Raw genomic sequence first — 12,613 nt, 5'->3', positions numbered from 1 at the left:
GCCTCTCAATGCAAAACAGATTCACCGCCTGGGAGGCCTTTCACTCTCATTGGTCTCCACAGATGCACATGGTGGAGATCTCAGAGTTTTATTACCAGGAAATTGGCTCCTGGAGGTTGTAGAATCTACTTCTGACCTCACAGGAAGTAGCAAAGTTGGGATCTAAGCCTGAACCTACCTGATCTAAAACCAGGCCCTCTCCTGCCCTTTGAAGTTTAACTCCAGCTCTTTACACATTCACAGGTAAAATGGGTCTGGGTTTGATTAGCTTTTGTGTGGACTGACACTTCCTGGGATGGACTTGTGCTGACCTCTTCAAGGTTAAGCAGTGAGGCCTTGGTTGGACACAGTGGTGCTTGTCAGTGTCCCCATCCCGTCTCTGTTGGCACCAGACCCGGATTCTGGGTTGAAAGATGCCGCGCAGGAGAGCTGAGCTGCTGCGGGAGCCGGTGGAGGAGCCCCTCCCTCAGACCGCCCCAGCTCCTGGGCCTCATTCCCAAGTTCACCTCCCGCTCCCCGCGGCCCCTCTTGTAGAGGCCGGGCCTGGGCGCCTGCGCTGAGGCTCTCTGTGTCCCTTCTGCAGCCGTCAGAGAGACCAAGGAGGCCTTGGAGGGCGTGGACAGCAGCGTGCAGAGCCTGAGGCAGGGGAGCCAGCAGCTGAACAGCAGCCTGACCAGTGTGAAAAACGACATGGAGAACACGCTGCAGGACAACGAGTGCTTTGTAGAACCAGGGCAGCAGACCTGTGAAAGCATCAGGGGGACTCTAGGCCAGCTGGAGAGCAGCCCGGGCCTCGGCCAGGTGAGCAGGTGCCCGGCAGCCCGGGGTGGAGGGTCTTCATCCTCACCCTGGCATCCCTCTTTTCGGGACTTCTGAGAGCCACCTTGGAACAGCTTCAGCAGGAGCAAAGAACAGAGCGGAACCCTTCATGGGAGTTCATGTAACCTTGGTTTTTGTCTTGTTTTCGAGATGGTCTCGCTACATAGTGCTTCCTTTCAACTCACTCTGTAGTCCAGGTTGGCCTCGAACTTGTGATGATCTTCCTGCCTCCGCCGCCCCAGTGATGAGGTGACAGGCTTACACCACCGTGCCTGGTTCATATAGACCTTTAAAATTAAAATCCAGCCAGGCATGGAGGCACACATCTGTAATCCCAGTATTGGAGAGGCTGAGGCAGGACGTGCACTGTGAGTTTGAAGCCAGACTGGGCTTCAGAGTGAGTTCAAAGCCAATCTGTACTACATAGTGAGACCTTGTCTCAAAAATTTTTTAAAAAATGAATTAATTAAATATTGAAGTATATTTTAAGATGATGTGCCTCATATATTTATTATATGTGCTGAAATAGGAAGCAGTTACCCCCCATTTTCTGGAGGAGGAGAAGATCCTGAGCCCCCACAAAACAAAAACAAAAACAAGAAAAAGATTTGAGGCAACTTGAATATATAAAGTCTTAGGATGTAGAAAAAAACAAGATTGTCTAATGTGGTACCTAATTTTTAAATTTCATTATATATACCCCTCACATTCTACGTAACATATTAACGTAGACACATTTCTTCTCGCCCTCATACTGCACGAGCCACTGGCTTTTCATACATTTCACACGGATCATCCATGTCTGCGTATTTGCATACAATCCTTGAGGGAGTCACTGAACGGGTTTTTAGAGCCTGTTATATTTGTTGGAAATAGATCCTTTTAAAGAAAAATTTTTATTTATGCACGTTCAAATATTTACAAAAGTTGCAAGTGCGAACTCTCCTTCCTTAGCAAGTGGCACTGTTTTGCTCCATTGGCTTTATCATACTGTTTTATCTGTTTATCTCCATATTATATAAGTGCACCAACTAATATATATTTTGTTCTTTGCTCAAAAGATAAATTACAGACACGCCACCCCCTTTAGCCCTAAATATTTCCGTGCATTTTCTAACTTCCAGAGCCATTACAGTTATCACCATTAGGACGTAGGGCCAGGTGTGGTGGTGCTCACCTGAAATCCAGGCACTCAGGAGGCTGAGGCAGGAGGATCACCATGAGTTCAAGGCCAGCCTGAGCTAAGTAACAAGTTCATGGTCAGGCCAAACTACATAATAAGACTTTGTCTCAAAAAACAAAAACGAAGCAAAAAAATGATATTTTCAACTTTCCCCACATATTATATCTGTGTTAAATTTCTTGGCCTCCTTTTGAGCTGACTTGCAGTAGGAGTTCTCCAAACTTTTAAAACTGAGTTTAGAGAGGATTTTATGAGCAAAATATCCTTCCCCAAATAATACTTCATTGCTCAGAAGAAAGGTCATACTGCTGACAGTGGGGTCTGGATACAAGACAGCTCTTTTTTGGGGGGGTTAACTTGGGGAGTAGCACCTTCTTTATCCTTTGTCTTATACATTTTTAGCTTCCATCTGTGGATCCAGAACTTAAAAACATTGATAACATCCTTGCAAACGATTTGGAAGGCCTAGCCAATCAGGTATGTTTTTTTAAAAAATCCAGTGGCTTCTTTTATATCGTTAAAAGGATAGATTAGTATATAAGAAAATCGGGACACGGTAAAGAAACCTTGACCTTCTCAAGAGGGAATTCTAAGACAGCCAATAGCTAGTTGGTTCATTGTTCCAATTCAAGAAACTTTTATGAAGCATCTATTATGTGCAGACATCGTGCTAAAACCACTGGAAATCAAGGCAAACATGACCTGTGCTTTCCCGGGACTCAGAGTTTGGTGGACACAGCCCAGGACCCACACGCATACAGATACACAGTGCTGCCCTCTACCGATTTTTGGCCAGCCTGGTTTTTTCACTGTTCCTTCTCATTTCTGTGCATTTCTCTGCCTGTTACTTCTTCCTCCCCTCCTTGGTCTGGCTACTGTATCTTTTTTGCTTCATGTGCCACGTTTTCTGTTTGTTTGTTTGTTTGTTGCTTTTGGTGTTGGGGATGGAACCCAGGGCCTTGTGTGTGCTACACACAGTACTTGCTTTGGGTCAAATATCTCCTTCATTAGACCTTGCTGGGAGGGACCACCCTGGCCTGGAATATCATGTGACTTACCATTGTTATTTATTCAGCCATTAAATACGAGCCAACAGTAAATACTTCCTCTATTTTTATGATTGGATAGGTGCCCAGGACCTCTAAGAAAGGGAGAGAGTAGTTTTATTCTTAACTCTGTCGTCATTTATCCTAAGGCTGAAATGAGTATATACAGCCATCAACTGTAACGTTGAGGGGCATAAATCAGACACAGCTTACGTATTGCACGGTCTCTTAATATGAGAAGCACCAAGCGTAGCTACTCGCAGAACAGAATAAGAGATCAGAAGAAATAAGAAGAGAGATCTTTTGCATTGGGGGAGAGGACCAAAAGATGGAAGGCAGGTGGGGGGAAGATGTGTTACGTACCCGTGCCGAACCCGTGAGGAATGCAATCACTGTGTGCCGATAGAACTAGCAACGAACGATCGAGAGCAAAATCCCCTGAGAGAGCAGTTTCTGGGCCTATGCTGGGCAAGTGCCGTACTCAGCACTGAGAACATTTTTTGAGGGAACAGACGTCGTCCTTCTCTGAGGGGCCTGTGACGTAGGAGGCAGGAGTGTAAAGTGACTGGCACCATAAATCTTTTTTTTTCCATGTACAAAGATTTTACTTTCAAAAATTAATTTTCTTGGTACCTTTGAGATATATATAATGACAGCATTCATCATAGGCAGTTTGTATCTGTGCGTGATATATCTTGATTCTTTTCCCCAGTCTCCTCCCTTTCCTTTAATCCTTCTTCCCCTTTTTATTTAAAACAGCTTTGCTTCCGCTTTGTTTCCTGCTAGTCTCCTTTATTTTCTTGTCCCTTCCTTCCTTTCCCGCTCCCCCTCCCTTGTGCCCCTTCCCATGTGAACATTTTCTTACTATTTCGCAATCTCTATCATACATTTTGGTCCTTATTTACCCTTTTGGTTTCTCACACCAGAGAAACAATGTGATATTTAAACACGTGTGTCCGATTTATTTCACTTGAGTATGGTCTTAAAGTGCATCCATTTATCTAGAAATAGAAACGTCTCAAGCTTATCCTTCTTTATGGCAAAGTAGTACTTTAGTGTAAAAACAAAACACATTTTTACCCATTCATCCACTGATGGGCATTTGGGCAGTTTCTAAGATTTAGCTTTTACAAACTGTGCTGCTGTAAACATGGGTGTGCATGTATCACTGTGGTAGGGTGCTTTTAATTCTTCGGGGAACGTTTTCGTTTTTTGAGGGGTGTCCACACTGCTTTCCGCGGTGATGGTGGCGGTCTGCACTCCCACCGACCGTGGGCAGGCAGGCACTGCAAACTTAGGCAGGCTGTGAGCACCGACTACAGAATTCCCCAGCACACGGCTGTCCACGCCAGCGCTCAGCCACGCTCCGGCTCAGCTCCTTGCAGAGGACAGGCTGGGCGTTTAGAGAAGGTCCTTAGAGGTAACCCTGCCCTCTCAGGAGTTAGCCCCAGCCGGGGAGCTCGGTGTGGTTTTCGTTTTGTTTTCCTTTCAGCCACCCTCCGATTTGTCTTCTCCACAAACTGTGTTTTGGGACAGCTTCTTTCTTCTTTGAGACAAGATGTCTTATTTCATAAGTGCTTTGGAAGATTCCGTCTTTAGAAATTCACTTTGTAGCATCAGGGGCACCTCAGACGGGGTTTTCCTGGCCTCGGCACTCATGGCTGTGGCCTGGGTACACTTTCCTGGGCACTGTGAGATGTTTATTCACATCGCCAGCCCGAACTTACACAGTGCCAGCCACACCTCGCACTGTGACGGTGAAAATGTCTCCCGGCGTCCCAGTGTCCCTAGGGAATCTAGTTGTCCCCACCTTGAGAGTCAGGGCTACAGTTCTGTGTATCCGTAGCGACCTCTAGAATCCGCGGGAGCAGACAGATTGATTTTTAAATTATGGGAACGCTCTATATGCGACTTTTTAACGTGACCTTCCGTTCATGCAGGTTAAGGTGAATGCTTTCTAGAGGGCGTTTTTGTTGTTACTGTGAGGCTCCTGATGACCGTATTTGGTAATTCCTGCTATATTTTTAGTTTACTTCTGTACTCCACACCAAGCTGAAAAATAGGTACTGCCTTGCAGTGTACCGTGTACATCAATTTGTTTTGAAATATTTTTTAGGGATATGCAGCCTTTGATGATATACCTGAGAAGGTGAAAAATCAAACTGAGGCCGTCATTCAAGGTGAGACGTCACTCCTCGACCACTTCGTACCTGTTTCTCTTTGTTCTTTTGTTAAGAACTGTGTGGTGGTCAGTAGGAAGAAATATGTTGTTATGAGTTGTATTGTTCTGTTCTAAAATGCAGTTTCTTACCCCGGCATGACGGAATGAGTAGCGGAGCTTTTCAGTTATGTCACTTTCAGTCAATGACATGGGTTTAAAAAAAAAAATCCTCTCGTGAAGACGATTCATGTCACCAGCTACCCTGTGGTGACAGCCACGCCATGATGGGAAGACCCTCGGGCTCCTACACAAGTTTGGAAGGTCACGTTCTGATTGCTTTTTCCACTCTATGTGATTACATTTTCCAAGTGAAAATAGAGTTTTAAAAATTAACTAATTTACCTTTTTAATACTATGTATGAGGATTTATTTTGTCCTTCTGGTAGGTTTTTTTTTAAATTTTCTGTCCACTATGTTGATGCATATTTGAAGTCCCTAAGATTGCTTAGAGTTAGTTCTAGAGAGACAGAATCTTTGTTGAGAGGGTCTAAATTCTTAAATTATTGCTGGGTGTGATGGTGCACACCAGTGATCTCAGCACTTGGGAGGCTGAGGCAGGAGGATTGCTGGGAGTTCAAGGTCAGTCTGGGTTACATAGCTACTTCAAGGCCAGCCTGAACAACAGTGCATAGCAAGACTCTGTCTCTAAAAACTGAATTAAAAAAAAAAAAAACTCAAATTACTAAATTGTGCTATCCTCGGGTTACGGTATCGGGTGAATATGCAGACAGAATGGACTATAACTAGCTATTTTGTCCGTATTGTGCATAAATTTAGGGTTATTCAGAAAAAGCCCCTGGAGCTGTTTAAGGACCCTTTCCCCATCTGTCAGTCTTCTTCCCAGTGCTGCTTTTTATCTGTTTACACAGTGGTTTTAAAATATTGTGTTAATGGTACTTGACAATGCTTTTCTAACAGTGTTCTTTCATGCATTAAGAGTTTTGGTAGAGCCAGGCGTGGTGGCGCATGCCTGTAATCCCAGCACTCGGGAGGCTGAGGCAGGAGGATCTCTGTGAATTTGAGACCAGCCTGGGCTACATAGTGAGTTCCAGGTCAGTCTGAACTACATAGTGAGACCCCATCTCAAAAAAAAACCAAAAAGAAAAAAAAAAGAGTTTTGGTAGGGCTGGGGTTTAGCTCAATGGCAGTGTGCCTCCCTCACAAGCGCAAGGTCTTGAGTTCAATCCCCAGTGCCTGCCCCCCTAAAAAAAAATTAAAGAGAGTTTTGGTATAGAGTACTTTGTCCAGTTACATTGTGCTTTAGAGCTTTCGTGGGTTCTGTAGTCTCATAGAAGTCTGAACTGTGAGACAGGAGAGTTCACACGTTCCTCTGGGGCATATGAGGCTGTTGCTGGCCCACAGGGACCGCTCTCCCCAATCTCCTGGGGCCGGCTCTGCACACGCCGGCATTCTCCTGTAAGTGCCACGCAGCCCATCACACCAGGGACCACTGCATCGGCGTGGACGTCAGTGGCCTGCATCGTGTCCACGCTGTGTTTGGATCCTTGAGTCCTGGCCTGAGTGTGGGTTTTGACCCACGTCCTGTCAGGCTCCAAGGGCTGGGGAGGCAAGAACCCTGCCTGTCTTTCCGCCAGCCGTGCCTGCCTGGAGGCGTGGCCAGGAGCCAGGGACCACGCCTGGGCGGCAGCTGTACCCTCCACACGCGGTCGCCAAGGCTGGCGGGGCAGGCACTGTGTTGCACATGGCGAGGGTGAGCCAGGCAGAGAAGTGAGCCGGCCCTGAGGAGCTGCTGTCAGCAGAGGAGGAGCCCCCGTGTGCCAGCTCCCCCATGTCTGCGTCTTTCTTTGGTCTCTAAATGTCACATCCATGTGAAAAACATACTTCCAAAAAGCTTCCCGCTCCTCAGGCATGGTGGCTCATGCCTGTAATTTCAGCACTCAGGAGGCTGAGGCAGGAGGATCACCACAAGTTCAAGAGACCAACCTGGGCTACATAGTGAGTTCAAGGCCAGCCTGAACTACATAGCAAGCGCCTGTCTCAAAAACAAAACAAAAGTTCCCACTATTTTCATGTAATTACATTTTAGACCAAGCTACCCTCTCTGCCATTTAACCAACATCACCGGAGGCCTCAGGTCCCATTTGCCTTTGCTGCTATTAGGAGATTTCACTTTCAGGACCCTAAGAGATCCGTGGACTCCTAACTGAAGAGTGTGCTCTCAGTTTGTACATGACCAGAACTGATGTGGGGCTGGGGTGTAGCTCTGGGGTGGGTATTCGCTCAGCACATCCGAGGCCCTGGGTGCCTGAGCACTGAAAAGAAAAAAACACCCAGAAGTCACCATGGGAAAAGCCAGCCTCAGAAGTCATGTGACTGCTGGTCCAGGTGACACTACCCAGGAGCCGTGACTGAGGGCCTGTTGGACACTTTCCTCCAAATTGGATTCTTTTACCCCCTCTCTGAGGGTGAGGATGGGTATTGTAGAAACTGTTTGGCCTTAGAAGGCACAGATGTACTCCCCCCCACCGAACAGTCTCACGAAATTGCTCAGGCTAGCCTTGAACTCTTTCTGCCCCAGCTTGCCAAATAGCAGGGATTCCCAGCTTGCACCTCTATCCCTGGCCAAATCCATTTCTCTAATAAGTCCCACATCGTAGGAGTCAAACAAAATTTCAACAGTTATATCACTGGGGTCGCTGATTCCAAACACAGTCCTGGAGAATAATTCTGTCCTTGAATACCATTTCTTAGGTGTGAGATTATTATTTCCAAGTCATGTAACAGGGCCTTAGGGTTAGATACATTCTGATTCCAATCTCATTACCAATTCTTTCCCAAAGATAAGTAACAACTTCTATGAGCGTCAGGGTCACCATTAGTAAAATGGGGATTAAGAATACTGTATCTGCCTCAGCAGAGGAAACGAATTAACTTTTGCTCATGTGCCTAGTGCGTGGTAGGCACAGCTGTACATATTAATCACTTGATCCTTTTTTTTTTCTCATTGAGTTTATTGGTACATTTTAGGTATACAGTACAATTACATTTATTATTGGGATCTTGTACCTCTACATGACAGGTCTTGGTTCTCATTTTTTCCCCTTGTCCCTGCCCTCCCTTCACCCCCTCCTCCCCTCCCCATTTACAAACAGTTTATTTCCATTTCTTCATTTTCTCGTATTTTTTTCTTTTCCCTTATTACCTTTCCGCTACCCTTCCCACTTCCCCTACACCTTTAGCCCTTTTCTTCCTATTTCACATTGTCAATTATCTCGTTAGGTTGATCCTTTTTTTTTTCTGAAACAGGTTATTGTTACATAATTCAGGCTGGCCTTGAAATCATGGTGGTCCTCCTGCCTCAGCCTCCAAGTGCTGGGATTTCAGGTGTGTGCCACCATGCCCTGCCCACTTAATCCACGTTTTTGAAGCACTTCGGTGGGAGCAGAAGACCCTGACCTGACTTTGGTGTTATCTTAAAGACCATGCTCATGGGTTGCTGCTGCAGTTCGTCTTTGCTTTTCGATGGTCTTAGCTGTACTCATGCTTGTTGTAGAATCGCCTCTGTTCTAAACATGTGCATAACATGGGAAAAACCTAAAGGGGCTCAAGTCTTTGTGTCTGGTTGCAAAACACAGTTTCTTTGGCCTCTGTGTTTGAAATACGAACTCATTCCCTCTCCTTCCAGATGTCAAAAATGTCCTGAATGGCATTAGTTCAAACATCAATAGTCTCACTAAGCAGATTCCTATTCAGGACACGCTGTCCAATTTCACTGGTTACATCAATGACACTGAAAGTTACATCCACCAGACTTTGCCGAAGTTGGAAGACTATGACTCCTACTGGTGAGTACTCTGAGAGTGAAACGACAGGAGATTAGTACGGTTCCTGAGTGAGATTCGGAGAGCTTTCCCCATTGTTTAAAAAGGTTCTTGAACCAAATATGCAACAATTTGCAATTCCTGAGATCAGCTGCTTCTAGGATCTTGTTCTAATCTGAAAGCAGCCTATGGAAAGGGATTTCAGAGTTTAACTGCAAGTAAGAAAAGCATTTGCAGGGATGGGCTTCTAACATAAATAACCGAGGTCAATTCCTGCTAAGAGTGCACCATCTTCTCTGAGCCTGGAAGTTGGCGAATTGCTCTCCGGGCTAAGCTGTACTCAGTGTTGGATGGGAGGGGTGGCTTTTCACGGAGACCACATCCCAGGTGGAGTGTGGGAGAGGGGAGGACCTAAGGGCTTGGGAAATTGAGAGGAAGGCTCAGCTTCCATACCGGTCCTGCCTGAGCCCTGGGAGAGTCCAGAGCCGTTCTTACTCAGGTTGTGTCTTGTGCAAGAGCACGAGATCATTGATAAAATAATAACAATAACTGTCAGCGCCTGGGAGAGTTTCTGTGCCCACAGCAAGCGCTTTCCACGCAGAAGCCCCTCTGCACCCACAAAAGGTCTCTCGGGTTGTGTCACTTAAAATTCTGTTTTGTAGACCAGGACGTTGGGGATAGGGAAAACAAAGCGACTCACTTAAAGCCAGCTAAGATGTGTCAGAGATGGGCTTCCCAGCCCCATCTGCTCGGCCGCTACCGTCCTGGAAGAGTTCAGGGGTGCGTCCCCTGTCTCGTTAGGGCTCCAGACCACCAAAACAGGCATCGTAAGAAGGAGCTCCCTGACCTCAAATGCAGCTGGCTTCCCAGCCCCATCTGCTCGGCCGCTACCGTCCTGGAAGAGTTCAGGGGTGCGTCCCCTGTCTCGTTAGGGCTCCAGACCACCAAAACAGGCATCGTAAGAAGGAGCTCCCTGACCTTGCAAATGCAGCAGTGTCAGAGTTTCACAAGAGAGAAAAACAGTGCAGTCCCCCCCCCGCTCCTGCTCAGGACCATAAGCTTATTTTAAAGAAAATGTAAGTAGATGATTGATTGACTCTAAAAGGGCTTATTTAATTTTGTGTCATCAAGACTCGGAACCAACCTCCACAGAACGGTGCTGACGGCCATTATTATAATTAGCAAGATTGCTCTTTATTGAAGGAAAAGCTTTATGGCCATTTCGTGGAGAGGCCCCAGACAGAGCACATTCTTTTGTTTTTCAGTATCTTAAATGTTGGGGAGCAGTTTTTACCCTTAAATGCTCCTCAGCTGCTGGGAAAGGTAGTTGTTTGTTCCGGGAATGCTGGAAGACCTAATTGAGCCTCCATTACCCTAAAATGTCTCCCAGGACCATTACAAAATTGAGATTTGCACTCTGCAGACATATGGTTCAGGATCCTCATAAAATTCTAAATGTGCCATGCATCTGCCACGTAGAGCGTTTCCGGTTTAGCCAGGAGCGTGATGCCCCAGAACATTCCCGCAGCCACAGAGTATTTTACGGAAAGGCAAGGAAAGAGACTGGCATTTCTCTGTCATCCAAGCGTGTGCTTCCCACAGCTTCCAACATCAAGAACCTTGAAAGGGGTTTGGCTCGGTGGTTCTGTTGCCTGCCTTGCAAGCACAAGGGCCTGAGTTAGATCCCCAGTATCTGAAAAGAACTTTGAAGGGTCTTGAGAGTCTTAAGGCTCTTTTATCAGTAGTAAACCCAAAAAAAAGCAAAAATGTCACAATCGATCGTTGAAAGAGCGCACAGAAGCTGAGCATACTGGAGGACAGGGTAGGATGGGGAGCTCATGCACTGAGGACTCAGTGGACCTTGAGGTCCCTCAGAGGGCCAAGAGCCGCCGCTCCCCCGCCCCGCAGCCTGAGCAGCCCCCTAACCCTGTGCTTGCTTTACCAGGTGGCTGGGGAGCTTGATCACCTGCTTCCTCCTGAGCCTCACCGTGGTCTTTTTCTACCTGGGCGTGTTGTGTGGCGTCTGTGGCTACGACAAGCGCGCCACCCCGACGAGCAGGGGCTGCGTGTCCAACACGGGAGGCGTCTTCCTCATGGTGTGAGTATGCGTTCCGGGCAGTGAGGGTCTTGGGTGGTGGATCTGTCTTTGGTGTGGGCCCTGCTGCAAGCACAAAAAGGGAAAAGAAAACTAAATGGATGGCACACGATAGAGCAATGTAAGTGCGCTGTTTACAGAGCGTGGGCTCCTTTGAGAACAGCTGCTGCGGAAACCATTTCTGGGTTGACCTTCTAGATATCCATTTTTCCTCCTCGTATTTAATGTTTATTTTTATTAGTAAAAGTTTGCATGCAGAATGATTCCGCGCATTTTGGGACGTTGATATATGTATTCTTTTTTTCCCCCTTCCCTTCCCCCAACCCTCCATCTCTTGGTGCCTTTCCCATTTGCAAAATTATTGCCTATGTTTTATTTTGCGCTTCAGCGTATTTATACTTTGAGTTTCTCATATAAGAGAAACCTTTCGATCTTTCAGCTTGTGTGTCTGATTTATTGCCCTTAGCAGTGTGTGCTCAAGGTGCGTCCATTTTCAAGTTTATCCTTCTTGAAGGCAGAGTAGCGCTGTTCTGTATAAATACCACATTTTCTCCAGCCATTCGTCTCCTGGGGGTGTCACTCTTCCTTTACCGCATTCCCTCGCTTGTCTGTTCATCAGAAGCGGAGCTGTCCTCTCGGACCCCATTCTCCGTGGTCAGCACAGCTGCCAGTTTGAAGCCCTGGAAACTCGGAGTAGCAGAGTTCTCCACAGTAGCACCCTTGGGCCTTAGACAGTCAGCCTCAGTTAGGGCCAGGACTGGTTGCCGTGGGACGGTGAGCCTGAGGCTTCCTGGAGCAATCGTCCCTGTTTCAGGGACGTGGACACCCACATCGGCACCTTTGGAAGACCTTTGCTGGAGTAGGCTGTGGTGGTACAGTGGGCAGAGCTGGCCGTGCCCAGGGCGGAGCCAGAGCCAACACTGCGTATGGGCTCTGTTTGGATAAGCTCGCTTCAAATCAGCTGTTGGGTGTGTGGTGAGGCTCAGAGGTTCAAAACGACCCCTGTGGGGAACAGAGAACCAAAACACTGGCCACATGTTCTCATTCACCCACCGATATCGCCGTTGTGCAGGGAGGGAGGGCTGGGGGCAGGTGATGTGTGCTAATCTGTCTTCTGAATATGCAGTCACTGTAATAATTAATCAAGGTTCTTATGAGCCACAAGTCTTAAGCCCCTTCCCTAAAACACTTAGGCTCCTCTGTAGAACAAGCCTTTGATATCATTAATGCAGGCACCAGGGTCTTCAAAATAAGCACAAAGACAAAGACCTGGGGCCTCCCATGGCCTGACAAACAGCTCCACACAAGAGAACCTGGATTTAAGAAATTCCACTCTTGGGCTGGGGATTTGGTTCAATGGTTCTGCCATCTGCCTTGAAAGCACAAGGGCCCAAGTTCGATCACCGGTACCAAAAAAAAAGGAATTATACTCTAAGCCAAGTACCTCTGGTCAGGGAAAGATAAATG

At 46.9% G+C, this 12,613-nt stretch overlaps 1 protein-coding gene across 8 annotated transcripts in view; it reads left to right on the top strand.

Moving 5' to 3' along the window:
• Positions 1-12,613, top strand: part of Prom1 (prominin 1) — a 101,905-nt gene that overhangs the window by 62,312 nt on the left and 26,980 nt on the right. For all 8 annotated transcript variants that reach the window (XM_010641879.3, XM_010641878.3, XM_010641874.3 and 5 more), the window contains 5 exons: positions 584-801; positions 2,405-2,479; positions 5,165-5,228; positions 8,916-9,075; positions 10,997-11,149. In XM_010641879.3, coding sequence (XP_010640181.1) covers positions 584-801; positions 2,405-2,479; positions 5,165-5,228; positions 8,916-9,075; positions 10,997-11,149 — 670 coding nt within the window. The remainder of the gene's footprint in view (positions 1-583; positions 802-2,404; positions 2,480-5,164; positions 5,229-8,915; positions 9,076-10,996; positions 11,150-12,613) is intronic.

The sequence above is a fragment of the Fukomys damarensis genome, unplaced genomic scaffold, assembly GCF_012274545.1.
Source record: "Fukomys damarensis isolate Sample0158 unplaced genomic scaffold, DMR_v1.0_HiC HiC_scaffold_35, whole genome shotgun sequence".
Taxonomy (NCBI): domain Eukaryota; kingdom Metazoa; phylum Chordata; class Mammalia; order Rodentia; family Bathyergidae; genus Fukomys; species Fukomys damarensis.
Note: the sequence above shows the minus strand (reverse complement) of the source record. Positions and strands in the feature narration are given on the sequence as shown.